General features: G+C 41.3%; 1 protein-coding gene across 2 annotated transcripts in view; it reads right to left on the bottom strand.

Annotated features, from left to right (window-relative positions):
• Positions 1–1,329: 1,329 nt before the first annotated feature.
• The window catches only part of ABCC9 (ATP binding cassette subfamily C member 9), a 97,724-nt gene continuing 82,214 nt past the window's right edge, over positions 1,330–16,839 (bottom strand). For both annotated transcript variants that reach the window (XM_087768131.1, XM_087768130.1), the window contains 9 exons: positions 15,996–16,097; positions 13,034–13,154; positions 11,918–12,048; positions 11,241–11,319; positions 6,762–6,870; positions 6,422–6,525; positions 5,572–5,705; positions 5,149–5,211; positions 1,330–3,011 (listed from right to left, as the gene is read on the bottom strand). In XM_087768131.1, the coding sequence (XP_087624257.1) occupies positions 2,874–3,011; positions 5,149–5,211; positions 5,572–5,705; positions 6,422–6,525; positions 6,762–6,870; positions 11,241–11,319; positions 11,918–12,048; positions 13,034–13,154; positions 15,996–16,097 (981 nt within the window). In that variant the 3' untranslated portion in view covers positions 1,330–2,873. The remainder of the gene's footprint in view (positions 3,012–5,148; positions 5,212–5,571; positions 5,706–6,421; positions 6,526–6,761; positions 6,871–11,240; positions 11,320–11,917; positions 12,049–13,033; positions 13,155–15,995; positions 16,098–16,839) is intronic.

Raw genomic sequence — 16,839 nt, 5'->3', positions numbered from 1 at the left:
TGAAAGCTTGATTAGTTTAATGCTTGGAAAAAAAAAAACAACCCCAAAACATGGTGACACTAGAGTAAACGTCCCCCTGAAGAGGAGGCGTGTTATGATAGAAAGCTAGAAAAAGCTGGGGGAGAGGAGAGTGAGTGCAGAGCTGTCAGAGAAGAAATAGAGCAGAGGGTACGGAGCTAAATCAGGAAGGAGTGGGAGGCCACAGGCGGAATAAGGAGCATTCAGGGATACAGGCATGAGCCTCAAAGAAGGTATGATATAATGAGATGGTGAAGAAAAAGAAGCAAGAAGGCTGTGGCAAGAGAATAAGGGCTGACCAGCAGAAGGGGAGTGTGACAAGAGTCAAAGCAGCAAAATCTCCAGGCTGGTGTTTCCTTTACCATGTATGTGCCACAGCCTACGGAAACTGCTCCTAAAGGTGACACATTTAAGAACTTTATGTGAAATTAAGAGAAATTGCTTTCAAAGACTTTGTCCCTTCCGCACCCTTCTTAGTAACAAAACAGCTGTGCAACTGTTGGGAACACCCTCCTCCATTAGAGGAAAACACAGAAAAGCAAAGTTCAGCCCAAGCCCTTGGTGAGATATAACATCACAGTGGCTATAATGCGAGAAGATCTGGTATGTCTACAGCAGTTGGTTTATGTTTGCTGTCTCTCTTGGGATTTGTGTATACTGAATAGGATTAATTGCTTCAGGAATCAGATTGTGCTTTTAAACATGCTAGGCAGCTGTGGGATACACTGCAGCAATCGTCAAACACTTTGACCATGGTTAACGTAATACTAGGGCCAATATTTCTGCACACTTCCACCAAAATGAATAAAGCATGCTGGTAGGTTTTTCTCAGCCCATAATATATTTTCTTTTCTACATGTTTCAACAGCAGCGTTAAGTTCTGCAGCTCTGGAGGGATGGATGAGCAAAGAAGGTGCTTCTTACGCCTGTAATGGCTCTGGGACACATGTAAGAGGAAAGAGGTACTAATTATTGGCCCCTCTTAAGTATTACAAGATACCTGACACAATCCCAGGCCCATGACAGCCATTTAATGTAGTGGGAACCGGGATCTCACTGAACTAATTGGCACCAGTTGAGCTAAATCAGGATTGCATCGTCATCAAAGATACAGATAAACAAAGTTATGTGTACTTCATCTTCATACTGACTGAGCCTGACAGCAATGAATCCAATTAGCTTTTCACTGAAGACAATGAAATTAAAACAAGAATGATTTTGGCCTTTTGGCTCTGAAATCTGTGTAACAACATGCACTTCCGCTGCAAACGTCTGCTTTATTTTTTTATTTTCCTTGTATGACAAAGTTCAACACAGGGAATTAATCCAGAAGAGAGCAAAAACTTTTCACAGCAGTAGATGGGGAAATCACAGAAGTACTTCCCCTCATAAAATGTTCAAGACTGAGGTTTTTTGTTTAGTTGTGTCGCACAGCTTTTATTTCCAATAGTTAAGATGGAAAAAAAAAAAAAAAGATAAACCACTGTATCATTTTTACACTACTAGACTAAATGTAATCCCAATTTTAAGTCCTACAACTTCTCCAAAATCCATAGCATTTTTTTTTGCCAAGTACTGTGCCTTCTCTTCTTTTCATCACACTAGAAATAGGCTTAAGTACATCTCGTGTTCTTCCTAAATCTTACAACAATAGATGAATAAGAATCACATTGAACACTACCAGTGAAGCTGATGGCTCAAGCTCTGCCTTTGAAAGTGTCTGTGAAACTCCTTCTGGAGGTTTAGTGCCCATTGTGCAGTTGTCATGGCTCAGAATCTAGCTATATGCATTAGTCAAGTGCAGGCAACCTTTTGAAAGCTGTATGATGTAAATATGTATCTAAATTCACGTAAATTCTTGAAGATACATAAATAATTTGAAAATCATACCTTCTTGGACTAGATCTGATTTAGAAATATACCAGAAATGTGTAAAGGAAAAGAAAGGTTGTCCCAGGATAAAAAATAATGTGAAGGGCTAAAGACATACAAAACAATTAGTGGTTGGCTAATTACGTGCCATTTTAAGTAGAATATTTTAGTGGACATGTTTAAAAGATTGGCTAATATCAAGTTTATAAATTCAGATTATTTTTAATACAAAGTCTTAAGATACTGTACAAAACTCTTCTAAAAGCCTATCAAAGCATGTATAATTATAGGATGATTTGCATCTTTGACTGAAGAAAGTCTGCAGAACGAATATGGTTTTAGGAACTGGCTGTACAGATAAGTCATCATTGCACTGAAAAATAGTACTGTGCCAACTATCATGTGGAAAATAAAGTGACGGACAGGAAGAACTTCCTTATTTCTAATGAAATTCCTTTCCCTCATTCACTGCTCCTCCACTACAACTTAAAGAGCAAAGTTTATGCTTTTGGAATGCAGCAGGTTGCCCCAAATGTTATGGGTTTGGATTTGTTGGTTTTTTTTTTTTATTTTTTCTCCTCTGGGGACACAATACTTCTGGGGATGTCTCATTTCCTTGACAAACTGCACGATTTGATTGCCGGTTCCAGCATAGCATATGCAGGTTGTAAGAGCAGTGCATTCTTTTGCTCTCTATAAAAGAAAATAAAGTCACTAAAAAGTCTAAGGAAAATGCCAAATTCCCAGGAAATAAAAACTTCTGCCTTCTGTGTGTGTGTGTGAAGTTTAATAGCTTTTGAATGAAGTGACATTTTTATTGCTTTGAGGCATACATGTATTGCAATAGGTTTTATTGTTTTGGAAGATGGAAGTGTGAAGGAAGACACTCTAAAAAAAAAGATAAAAGTGATGTTACATTGAATAGAAAATATTTGCATTTCATCTGTTTAAAAATAAGCTATTAAAATGCATCATGCAATTCTTCACATGTCAGCCCGGACAAATGAAGCAAAGATGCCGTCTTCTTGAGAAAGTAGGTTCTCAGGCGTATCATATTCTAAAATGTTCCCTCGCTTCATGACGATGACCACGTCTGCCGTTAGGATGGTGTGAACCCGATGCTGCCATAAAGAAAAGCATACAGAAGTTTGCATTATGATAATTCTCACTGCAGTTCATTAATAGGCCTAGTGAAAGGCATACCAAGTTGGTGAAAAGCTATCCTTGTTAACAGTGGTATTTGGAGTAGGTCCTTGTACTATATCTTTAATCTGAAGAGATCTCCAATTACTTTACAGGCCCTGGCACCAAGCCTGAAAATACTTAAGCACGCACTTCACTTTTGGTCCGCTAATTGCCATTATGGACAGCACAGCTGTTGGAATAAATCCTATGGCATCACTGAAATACATCTTCCCCTTTAGGAGGTATGGGCGAGAAACATCCTGGGTATGCCTGCACTGTCAGGTGGTTTAGCGTCCTGCTCCGCTCCTTGGTCTCTGTAGCCTGACTGCTCTGTCGTAGGGCACTCCTGGGCTGTCTCCTGTAAATCAATTAGCTCAGGCAATAGTTTTGACCCATAGGCAACAGGAATGAAACCAGCCTTAGTTTGATTTCAATGCCGTATGAGTACAGCCAGTCAGGTATAGACAGGATGAACTCTAAAAGTTCACACTGTAGTTTTCAACTATAAAGGCCGAAGGTCAGGGATTACTTTATGGAGTGGATTCCTCTAACATTATAGATTAAAAGTTAGCTGCCTGTCTAATCTTTAGTTAAGTATGATTAGCATAAATAGTCATGAAATTAAACAAACCCGGGAACCATACAATAAACACCTTCTTGCACTGTCATCTCAGAAGCTGAGCAGTAGAAAGGAAGCAGAGTGAAAGGAAACTGAAGAGGTAAAAATAACTACCAAAGAGCCAGAAGTCTCGTGAACAGTGTGGACTGAGAGAGTCTACTTGTGAGTCTTCACCAAAGTGGTGAACAGGCCGTCCTCTTTGAGGAGTAAGTTTGAGGCAGTGTCACATTCAACTAGAAAGCCCTCAGAAAGGACTAGGACAATATTGGCATCCAAGATGTGAGATACGCGATGCTGGAAAAAAGAAAAGAAAAACAGGTGGGTGAAGGAAGGATCAGCCGTGAATGAAGAGAGGAAGGAAATGAAGCCAACTCTGTGAGGAAAGCTAAACATTAACGTGTGCCATTTTGCTTGAGACACCACCTTTGGAAAGGCAAAGCAAAAGAAAAGTGAGATTTCAGTCAGAAGGGCAATACTGAAAATTTGAATGGCATGTAACTGAAGAAGAATATGCTTACTGCTAATATCTTCAGCATTTACACATTCAAGAACCTTAGAGCCTATTGTAAAGGAGCGAGGTTAAGTGGTTTGCTTGACACAAACTAGTCACTGACAGACTTGCAACCAGAGTCCAGGAGGCATAACTCTAATCTCTAACCGCAGGACTGGATTCCAGACAAAGCAAATGAAACAGCTGTTGAAACATGTATTTATCTCGTGGATGAAACATCTGTTTATTGAGTAAGCCTGCCATCACAAGGTGGAACACTGTGTATGTGTGTACGTGCGTATGCATGTATATGTATGCACATACACTTGCATACCTGCACAGATATATGGAACTTTTGGGCACTAGAAATGGCAGGAAAACAGGAAAAAATATCATAAACCCTTAGTTGAACAGATATTCATTTTTGAGCAATTCCCATTGATTCCAGTTTTTAAAACCTTTATCATAAACCCAACTTTTTATTCTGAAAGAAAAGATAAACTTGAGAAACCACACCAACAAGCTTTTGAAATCTTGGCTCCTTTTATAAATTCATGCGATGGCTGTAGACACTATATGTGCATAGACTTCAGAGGCAAAATTGAAATCTAGGTTTTGACACAACTTTCAATAATGGTTTAACCCATGTGTTTGGTGTCAATATTTTAGTGACAATGACTTCAGATTTTCTTGGAGACAGTGTAGATGCTGAAGTTCCCTGTAAAGTCCTTCTTCAGATGTAAGTGTTTTAGTTTGGCCCACTTGCAAGATAGCATTTACTGCAAAATTTCAGGTTGATAGTATGTGTCTTGACTTGTTCTAGTATCTGGGAATATTCTGACCTTGTGTTTTAGTTTTAATTTTTGATGTTTTTAGTTTAATATGGTGATGTTTAACTGGTGAAAGGCAAGATTAACTGCCTGAGGAATGAGGAAAGAGTGCATTTGCTGGCATCAGTACTTACCGCTATTGTTACAACTGTGCGGTCTGCAAAGGCAGTCATCACAACCTTCTGCAGAATGTTTTCCTATCAAAGGAAAAGGCTTACTTCAGTTACTTCATCCTTTCACATTTTAATTCATGGGTCTTCAAGCGCATAAGAGAGAGGATCATATTCCATACTATCTCTGATCTGTGCACCAGATTCTCAGTAATGAAATGCCACACAGGGGACTTTCTAAAACATTTAATTTTGTCTTTTTTCCCCTCACCATAGGCATCAATCCCCAAAACACATCAACAGCAACGGCTGAAACCAAACACAAGAGAAAGGCAAAAAAGCTGTCAGTTTTTTCTGCTAAAGAGATCTCATGGCTGACATTTAGGGAAGATGATGCCTCCTCTCCTAGCAGATCCATGCATCGATGGTACTAATTGCTATACTTACTGTGGCCATGTCAATAGATGCTGTGGCTTCATCCATGATGAGAATGCTACTCTTGCGGACAAAGGCTCGGGCCAGACAGAAGAGCTGCCTTTGCCCTACACTGAAGTTCTCTCCTCCTTCTGTTACCATTGCATCTGTAATAAAATCAGTTACTTTGTCGCACCACTGAAATGCTGTACCTTCATACGGTCAGGACCCAGGGATTTTGAATAAGCACCGTGAAAGCTCTGGTTGTGCACTATTCCAGGCTCAAGCAAAATCCCTGTAAAAGCCAATACGCATAATCTTGACTGAACACTGTAATAGAGTGATATCAAGGAAAGTGACCACACCTTCTTGGGAAAGGAGCAATATATCATTAAGCAAAGAGTTGGCACAAATAGTTAGCAAATCTGCGGGATAATATCTTAGTAATATAAAATATAATATAAAATACTCTTAATATGGAAGGAAATATGTGAGTTTCCTTCGTGAACTAGATCTGAAATGATAAGGAAAATGCTCTGTCAGTGTTCTAGACAAGAGCTACAGCTCTGCTGGGAGACCCAGATTCTGCTGAAGGAGTGGAGGTAAAACGGCTCTTTTTTAACTCTTTGCTGACTAGTCACCTCACTATGATGCTGAGGTGCTGCAGGATTTTTCTGCAATGAGTGGAAAACCAGACTACTCTTCAGCTTTTTAGTAAGAATGTTCTCTCTAGCATAGAGACGGAATATTCATTAGGTGCCTGTCAACTTCTACATGATGGTTCAGAGTGTAAAATCCCATGTATCTGTTTATATGTGTGCATGCTCATGCATTCATAATTTCATTATTAGCCTATGCTCCCAGAGACTTGGTTCAGACATACCAAGGCCTCCTGGCAATGACTTGACCATGTTCTTCAGCTGAGCAATCTCCAAAGCTTCCCAGAGTCTATCATCAGTACACTTACATTCTGGATCCAAATTAAAGCTGCAAAGAAAACCATAACAGAAGTCTTGTTACTGCAATTACGGTTCATTCAGGTCTTCTGCAAAGCAACATTTCGGCATTGTGTATGTCACTTGACTTCACTTGGACAGACTGTGTAGACAGATTGGACTGAGCTAGGAAGGTTCCTTCCCTTCTACATCCCTTCCCGTTCCACAGCACCCATCACAAACACACCATGCAATGCTGCTTGTCACCCCCTGATGGCATGCACCTACCGGATGGAGCCACTGAACAATATTGGATCCTGGAGAATAATGGAGAGTCGGGAACGGAGAGTATGAAGAGGCAATTTGCTGATGTCTATTCCGTCAATCACTATCCTCCCTGTTTAAAACAACATGCAGAAGATGTGTGAGGGAATTGCACAAAGCATGTGATCTGCAGGTAGCAGACAGAAAGAGAAAACAGTGAGTTTGGACTGGACTCCAGATGACGAGGCAGCGTGCCTCTGCGATCTCTCAGCACCGTTATATAAACATGGGGAAGGTGAATGTATGTAGTAACACAAGCCAGAGGGAACCAAGCTTATTAGTGACACTGTTGCCTTGCTCCCTTTCTTTTTTTCCCCCCCACCTTCCCTTAAAGGAAATATGTGGCTTCCATGCTATGTGATTAATGATAGCACCAGAAGGATAGTTTATTATGGGACAACCTGAGCTCTACAGCCAAACAGAGCTAGAACAAGAGCAACTTATGTAATTAGCCACGTCCTGTGCCTTTCTCTGTTCCCCTTGACTTTAACGATTGCAGAAGATAATTAATTTGCGATTGAGCACAATTTCTTTTGTATAATATATGTATGTATCTGCAATCAATACATCAGGAGCCAAAACTATCCTTTGAACTCTGGAAGAAATGGGGAAGCATTAACATTTTAACAGGAGGCAGATCAGAAAAACCAAAAGGATGTCCTACTCCAAGGCATTTTAATACCATTCATGCTAGTTCCTACAGCTCAGTTTCATTTGAGTATTTGTTTGTGAGTTAGCCACATACTGTTCTGCTAGCATAAGATTACTGGAAGCAGTCACATTAATCACTCCTTAACCTAGTAGTTCATTCCCCCACAACAAGTTGCTGCAATAGCTGGGATACTTGGTAAAGTAAGAGCATTTTTCCTTTCCTAGGCACTACTTCAGGTCAATGAGCATATGGATCTCATCTGAAAATCTGATTTATGATGTGCTGGGTGTGGCAACCACTGATAGTCAGGTGAGGGAGATGGGGAAAACAGACAAGAGAAACTGATTGGCTGCTCTGTAAGTAGAAGAGGGTGAGAAGGGCAGAAGGAATCTCTTCCCTTGAATCCTCAAACCTCCACTGATTTTCCCTGAACACAGAAACTTCCTCTGGGTTATGGGTAAGGGATGGGCCAGGGCGAACTGAATGAGGATATGGTAAGGGGTATTTTCATCAGGCTCACTTCTGCAGTTTCCCTGTGGATTACTTCACCAGGCAGCTGCACTCAGTCCTGGAAAGTACCTAACATTAAGTTCATCAGTTCTCTTTCCCAACAGTGAGAACCTAAGTGTGAACTGGCATATACGTGGATATTCAAAGCTGTGCACGTACGCCTCTTCTGTCATTCTCAATTGTCATGATACCACATTTTATAGGTTACTCTATGTGGCTCTGTTCCGATGAAAGACTTAGTCTCCACCTAGTTGGACTACCATTAGTCTTATGCTTTTATTAGAAGTTCAGAGAAATGAAGATTTCATCTGTAGGGTGCGAAGTCCGATTGTTTTCAGACTTTCAGAAAGTCTGAATCAGGTCATAAGACCTCAGCATGAGACATCGGTGGTAGCATAAACTTAAGCAATACCTCTTCTTCACAAGTGAGGACATGAGAGAAGGTTAGCAGAAGATGACGTGGACTAATGAGAGAAAAATTAATATGGCATGCATTGGGAATAGGGGAATGCATTTTCGATAGAAGCCAGGGTGTTCAAGGAAAAGAGAAGAGCAGATGAGGAGGCCTGAGGGAAAAAGTGAATTAGAGAGGAGTTGGGAAACCAGAAAAGTAATGAGGCGCAGCCAAGCAAGACAGAAGAGAAATGAGAGGTGGTTTGAACAGAGGGCAAGAAAAGGGAAACACAAAAGAACAAAGTGAGAGTAGGGGAATAACATGGAACACATATAAATTCAAAGAAATAACAGAGCCATATGGAACCAAGATGGACAACATGAATGAAGACAACTGGAGGAAGGCGAATGTAACCCCTATCTACAAGAAGGGCTCAAGGGAGGATCTGGGTAATTATAGGCCCATCAGTCTTACTTCAGTCCCTGGGAAAGTTATGGAACGAATCCTCCTGGGGGCCATCACAAGTCAAATGAAGCACGTGATTGGGAAAAGCCAACACGGCTTCACTAAGGGCAGATCGTACCTGACAAATCTGGTGGCCTTCTACGATAAAGTGACCTGCTCGGTTTACATGGGCGAGTGGTGGACGTTGTCTGCCTGGACTTCTCCAAGGCTTTCGATACGGTTACCCACAGCCTCCTCCTGGAGAAATTGATGCGTTACAGCCTAGACAAGTAGTCTGTGCAGTGGGTGGGGAACCGGCTGACAGGCTGCACCCAAAGAGTGGTGGTAAATAGCTCTTTTTCAAACTGGCAACCCATCACAAGTGGGGTCCGCCAGGGATTGATATTGGGCCCAACGTTATTCAATATCTTCATAAGTGATCTGGATAATGGGATCAAGCATAGCCTGATAAAGTTTGCAGATGATACCAAACTGAATGGGGAAGCAGACACTCTGGAAGGGAGAGCCACCCTGCAGGAAGATCTGGATAGGCTGGAAGAGTGGGCTAACAAGAACCTTATGAAGTTTAACAAGGGGAAGTGTAAGGTCTTGCACCTGGGAAAACATAATCCAGGAGTTCAGCACAGACTGGGATCTACCTGGCTGGGGAGCAGCTCTGTGGAAAGGGACCTGGGGGTCCTGGTGGACAGGAAGCTCAACATGAGTGAACAGTGTGCTGCTGCGACCAAGGAGGCCAATAGGATGCTGGGTTGCATCAAAAAGGGCATCACCAGCAGAGATACAGAGGTCATTATCCCACTCTACTCAGCGCTTGTCAGGCCACACCTGGAATATTGTGTTCAGTTCTGGTCCCCACTATACAAAAAAGATGTGGACAGGCTGGAGGGGTTCCAGAGAAGGGCCACCAAGATGATAAAGGTCTGGGAAGCCTGCCGTATGAGGACAGGCTGAGAGAACTGGGTTTGTTCAGCCTTGAGAAAAGGAGGCTTAGGGGTGATCTCATCACCATGCACCAGTACTTAAAAGGTACAAACAAAGATGGAGACTCCCTTTTTACAAGGAGTCACATGGTGAGGGGTAATGGGTACAAGTTACTCTTAGGGAGATTCGACTGGACATGAGAGGAAAATTTTTTCACAATGAGAATCATTGGAATAATCTCCCCAGGGAAGTGGTTGACTCCGCTACACTGGGCACTTTTAAGACTAAGCTGGACAGGGTGCTGGGCCATCTCGTCTAGATTGTGCTCTTGTCTAGAAAGGTTGGACCAGATGATCCTTGAGGTCCCTTCCAACCTGGTATTCTATGATTCTATGATTCTATGAATGAAATCTGGCTCCAGTAAAGTTACTCGAAATCTTGTTATGTAACTTTAATTAGAGCCAAGACTCCACCCAGAAGTGGACCAGCATGGAGGCCAAATATGGGTCTAGCTGAGAGAGAGAGACGGATATGCCTAAAGGATAAACAGAGCTTGATTAGAAAAGACTTAGGCATTCCCACTGGGAAAAATCAGGGATACAGAAGGAACAGACAAAGAAAAGATACACAAAGAAGATTAAAGTAGAAGGAAACTTAAAGTTGGCCATAAATATAACTATTATTTGTTTGCACTATTTATATATCCAGGAACCCTGGTCATGAATCAGAAGCCTATTACCATAGATACATATAGGCACAGAACCACCACAAAAGCAAGTATTAGCTGCATTATATTTACTTATCCTCCCTTATCCTACTGGGGTTTCCCTAGCAAACATTCCACATGCAATGGCTAAATTAGAAACATGGAAATCTTTGAAACAAGGTGACTTTCCAGTAGGTTTCCATATTCCTGCAACAGTACACATGTATATGTATTATAAATGCCAGGGTGCATAATGCTGCATACCAGTTCATTCTAATTAGCTGGGAGAGTGATATGCTGCAGGAGTGAAAACATAGCAAAATGTTTCCAAAACCTTTAGTCAGTTTCTGCTGTAGTTGTGGGAAACCACAATAAAATAAAACATAAATATGAAGGGAAGGGACTTGTTAAGTTCTAGTTTTTATTCCTCTAAAATTTTGCCAGCTATCATAAGTTAATGCAGTTATTCTTTAGGGAGAAATTTAGAGGCTCCAGAGAGTTGCATATTTTTTCCTCCTATCTCAAAAATGGCATATTGTTTTGTCAGAGAATACGCAAAAAAAATAAAAAAAATAGAAGTATAATCTGTGCGTAACATTTCCTGGAAGAACCAAGCGCTAATCATGATAGGACACTTTGTACTTTGAAGGATCAGGCACAACAAGCCCCATTCTAATCAAGTATCTTCTGAGTCAGAGAGCCAGGATATAAACTACCAAAAAGTCTCCTTGCTTATTCTGAAGAAATAATGGGGGACCAGATTAGGAGTGACAACATACTCCAGTGAAAACTAACCATCAAATATGTCCACCATTCTGAAGAACGCCAAAGACAACGATGACTTGCCGCTGCCAGTACGACCACAGATCCCAACCTGCAAAAGAAAGCAAGATGTTACTTATTTATAGAGGGAAGCTGTAAATCAGACTTGCAGTCCTTCTGGGAAAGCTGGACTGGACTGCCCTACTGGTGGGAAGAAAGATCCTTCCCAGTGGCCAGTGGCAGACATCAGGGAAAAAACAAAAGAGCATGGCAAGTCACACTCCTCTTTTCTGCCTCTCAGCATCATGAGGACTTGTCCCAGGAAAATTTTTGAAACTTCAGCATTTTGACCTGGACTCCAATGACACTATACGCTCAAATGTGAGATATTCTTGCATTTTTACTCAATTCTAGTCTGGTGTTCATCTAATCTCATCTGGCTACCTACGCTCACTCTATGTGAGGGAGATGGACTTGGAAAGAACTGCGACTCTCAGAAGGAAAACTGATCCCAGCCACGAATAAGATGTCATCAGTGTAAGTTTCTTGACCCATGCTCAGGGACCTCAGAGCGGGCCATCAATGTATATAGCTGTCACTGCAAATTGTTGTTATTCTTGCTCTTCTGTCACCTTAGAAAAAAAAAACACAATAAGGAAGGATCTGCTCCAGAATGAAGATGATTGATAGGTAATTGCTTGACATGGTACCTTTTGTCCTGGTTTGATATACGCCTTAACGTGCTTAAGAACAGGCTTCAGGTTGTTCTCATATCGAACACACAAATTTTCAATCTTGATTTCCCCTTCTTGGGGCCAGTCTTTTGGGACTTGAGAGGGATCTGAAACAGTTAACAGTAAAACAAACCAAAACAAATGCTATCAGAAGCTCACCTTTTATGAAATTCCCCTTTGCACCTCTCTCCCGCATGGGCACCTTCCTGAAGCCACTTGAGAAATGGAGGCCCACTTCCCTGCTGAGGGGAAGCTGGAAACTGCCTGGTGGGCATGTTAGCACTTAGCTCCAGATCTCAACACATAAAATGAGAGGGCAAATGTTAAAGTGGCTCTTTGCAATGAAACGGGGAGAAGCCAAATAAGCAGAGAAGAATGTAGTGTCAGTGCAGTGTTAACATGTTCTTCGGTCAGTAACTGGCACAGGAAGGGCAGTGCAAGGAAGGATGCTGTTACTGCTGTACAACATGAGCTGTTGACATTGTCACAGCTCATATTTCATCCTGATTTGCAAATAAACAGGCAGGTTTTGTCTCCAGACTAAGGGGCTTGGCTTTCCAGGGAAGCTTGCTGACCTGCGAGCATTTTGGCCTTGCACTTCAAGCACTTAGAGCACTTCTAAAATACCAGTCAAAGCCAATTATGAAATATGTGGAGTACAAACAGCAAGGTGCAGTTCAGGGAAGAGTTGCTGAGGTCTGATTGCCAATGTGCCCCTGTCCTGTAGACCCCATTTGCTGCAAAGCATGTGACTGTTACTGCATTTCTAATTTTTATCCATATTTTTGTTTTCTGAACAGCTACATGGATGTTTTGTTCATCCCATCTATAACTGTGCCCTTGTACTTTCTGGTTGTACTACAGGGCCATGCTCTGTCTCCCTGGCATTTGATAGGGTTTTTTTTATGTTGAGTAGCATGGCCTACATATCTCGTAGCTGCTTTCGGCTATCCTTGTCACTCAGATCAATGGGAGTTCCTACATGTCAATGAGAACAGGTTTTGGCCAAAGAGGCATATACGTTTTGCATGACCAAGTCTGTCGTGCTTTCACATTGCCACATTAAAAACCAAAAAGATTGGAGTGCAATACCCAAGTAGCCATCATAGTTCTCCGACTCCATATTCAGGAAGCTGTGCACTTTTTTTACTGCACCCATCTGCACCTCCAGATCAGCGAGATTCCTCACCACCCAGTTCAAATAGTTGGTTATCTGCATCACAAAATGAAAACAAGCACAGGGTTCAGACTTCTGTCTGTTCATCTACCTGTTTGCGAATAAAGGTTGGGTAAATTTGTAAAAGTCTTTGGCCTGAATCAGCACAGTGGGTCTCTCATTGACATTACAACAGTTCTAGACTCAGTGCAACAGCATCAAATACATAATAAGCCAGTCATACTCCAACACAAACAACCCTGATATAGTAATTTAGTGCTCGGTATTCTCATCCTTGTTTTTTGAAGGAGAAATATGGAAAGGTTGTACCTACAATCTGAAGATGTGACTGATTAGGCAATCTCTTGTTCTCAGCATCTAGTAGTCAGTACTAAAAGGCGTGTTCTTTAAACACACACACGCAGAAGAAATCAAAATTGGAAGCACCGTTTGGAAATATTTAGTTTTCTAATCTTTCAAAGACTGCAACTACAGATTAAGAAATTTTACTATTTGCAAATATATTGAAAAGATTTGACAAGCATTTCATTTCTGTTTCCTTCTGTGCACATTTAGACAATTCATTTCTCTCTGTGGAAAATGTGAGGTTTTTCAGCACAGAAATATATGAGAAAAAATGTATTATCAGCTCAATGGTATTTCCTTCTTGGTTTTTATTCCCATTTGTAATCAAAAGGATTTGACCAATAGTAAAGGTATTACTTGTAGTAGATAATAGTTGATAATTAGTTGTCTAACAATACTCAGTAGCTTAGATAAACTGATCTCTAGTCAGGACTGACTATTTAAGGCTGAAAATTGTAAAGCAATTTCCTAAACATTTCCTAAATGTTCCTAAGTCTGTATTTAGGTGCTCATATAAAAAAGAAAAACTGATCTTATTAGGAACAGCCAATTGCCAAGCACCTTTAAAAACTGAGATACTTCAAATACCTGAGTAAAGGTTTAGAAACTTAACTTAGACAGCGAAAACATCCTATAAACAGACGTACTCGGAGAAAGATTTTGTCATTTATTTGTGGGACATTGCTGAATAAGACAAATAAGTTTATTCTGAATAAATCGCCTAGCTCCACTTCTTTTCCACTTGCCTAATACTGATGCAATAGGCATACAGTAAATAATTTTCACTGAGATTCAGCAATAACATTTGTTGTCAATTTAGAGGATTTAGTTGCTTGCTTTATCCTTAAGACAGAGTTATTCTAGGGGGTAATGTGAAGTATTTTCTTTGTTATTCAGAAACCCACTCATTCTGCGTCCAGCTTTTGAGTCAGGAAGTTACGGAAATGGGTACCTTTGCAGATAAGCTATACGTTCTGCAGGACTGCTGCTTGCAGAGTAGCAGGCTGCAATCATAGATCTGGCAGATTTGATAACAGAGCCTGGCATCTGAAAGGCTCTACCCATTATTTCAACCTTTATCACAGTTGTGCAAGGGGGTTGGCGGTGTTTATACAAGGGGAGAGAATAAGCTTATGGACGTCTACTGTAAACACAACGTTGGTACAGTTTGCTCTCATCCAGGTCCAAACATCAGCCCTCTCTTAACTCCAAAGAGAAATGATACAATAACCTGTGTCAAGGATCACAAGTAGTGATCCAACTGCATTCAAAGTTTCATCAGTGTTATTGTGGGGCAGGAGAGAGACAGGTAATCACTTGGTGACTACAGCATTTTTTCCTCTGCTATGCCAGACTTCAGCACATGGCTAATTTACACTAATGATCTGTTTGCAAATACAGACTAAATACAAAGAAGCCAAAGATGATGTAGACATCTTGGCGCTTCCAGATCTCTGCTAATGAAGAAGGATTACCAGGAATGTTTTCAGAGAGAAGCTGAAGCACTGGGACTGATTCTCAGTTGCTGGCAGATTCTCACACTGCTGCAACAGCGGCACGAAGGGGATCTAAGGTCACCCTAAGGCAGCTGCCGAGAACTTTCTGTTGTAACCATGGGCTCACCAGCATTTACTTGCAAAGACAAATCTCAGTGTTAGACGCATACTCATACCCCTCTCTCACACCAGTGCCATAAAGCAGCCAGTTTTTTGCCATGCCAGCTATGATTTCAAAAATTCTTCCTGCCATTATCCTCATCCTGCTTTTGTCCCCACTCTCATGGTTAATTCAGTGATATTTCTGCTCTCTACAGTGATCGTACTCACTCTATGCTCGTGATGCACTCTATGCCTCCCTGACAGCCTACTACACTAAAACACTGTTCCTTCTCCATGACTCAGCTCAAATAGCTCAGTGCTAATGATAGAGTTAAAAAGAATTGGCTAGCATCCCACCAAGATCTCATCGTTCCTAACCCCATCTCCTCCACTTTCCTACCGCAACCTGTCATGATGAACCATGCCTACCAGCCCCAAAGGTCCCAATCCCCAAATTCATTCAGAATTTTGTGGACAATATTGGGCATCTGAGTAGTTTCCTTCCAAAGGTAGAACTGGCATTTCTGGTTCTTCAGCAATTATTTTATTTGGTCTTTGGTTAAATATTACCCAGGTTATGACAGTCTGTGGGACAGTATTTTCTGGCAGGTTTTGCCATATACAGGCAGAACCAACACTGTGTTGTGCAAAACAGAACGCACAGCAGGTCCTCTTACGCATTTTTAATTTTCCTGCTCTGCTTGGGAGCACACAGGGCCTGGGAATGGTTGTGTTTTTTTAATTGGCTCATAAAACCTGAAGCAAGTCCAAGTTGCCCTGAACTCTCAACTTTGGCTCGCATCCATTATTTGCAAGATTGCTTTTTTCAAGATTAAGAAAGCTGGAAGATGATAACCATGTATATGTATTTTCAAAAATATCACAACATTAATAGGTTGGTCTGAAAGTTCTTATGCTTTGCCTTAGTACATACCGTCAGAGCGTACAGGAGACCTAGCCCCACAAACCCCGAGTGAGGCCCTTCAGTGATGGAAGTGACAGCCGCAGTCAGAACTATGCAAGCACCAAGGTAATCCTGGAATGAGAGAGAGGGAGAGAAAGATTCTAGATAACATTGAAATGCAGCAACAAGAAAATTTCTTCAGATACAGAGCACATTTGCTTTACTAAGGATTATTTCTATAATGACACCTAGTCCTTAATTTTGGGTTGTTTTTCCTGGAAAAGGTCAGGGATTTTTGTGCCCAACCTGACATACTCTAAAGGAACTTGCTAAACACAAGTGAAAAAGGCCAGTATTTTCTGCAAATCCAGTTTGGGCTAGGGTATCTCGTTGTGGCCACACCAAAAATAGCAGGTCTCAAAAAATCTAATGAGCACATCATAAAAAAAAATAAAAACATAAGAATGGCATAATACTGACACCCCTAATTGCTACCACTAAAACAAATCAATTCCACTCTCCTTCAGGTCTTCTTAAACATGGGTTTGCCTCCCTGAAAAAAGAGAAGTATCAGTGACTTCACAAAGTCCATGAAGAATTTTGGTAGAATTTATACAGGTAATGCACATGTTTTATGGGCACAAGTGGGCAGACTGACATAAAGTGTCTACATCGTGCAATGGGACACTGTGCATGGTGAAGGCATCCCCAAGCCTGCTATACACTCACAGCCTGCAGTGAAACACCATGTGGGTGTTGGTAGTATGGACTCTGAAAGCAGTATAGCTGTGTAGTTGTGGTGCTGCAAATGAGCTACTAAGCCTTGCTTCTGCCACAGCACTTGAGTTTCAGAGTGACTTTGTGGTAGGTACCT

This window comes from Nipponia nippon, unplaced genomic scaffold (assembly GCF_047370975.1).
Source record: "Nipponia nippon isolate SJK-2023a ecotype South Korea unplaced genomic scaffold, ASM4737097v1 scaffold_3, whole genome shotgun sequence".
Classification (NCBI taxonomy): Eukaryota; Metazoa; Chordata; class Aves; order Pelecaniformes; family Threskiornithidae; genus Nipponia; species Nipponia nippon.
This window is presented reverse-complemented; position numbering and strand designations above follow the sequence as displayed.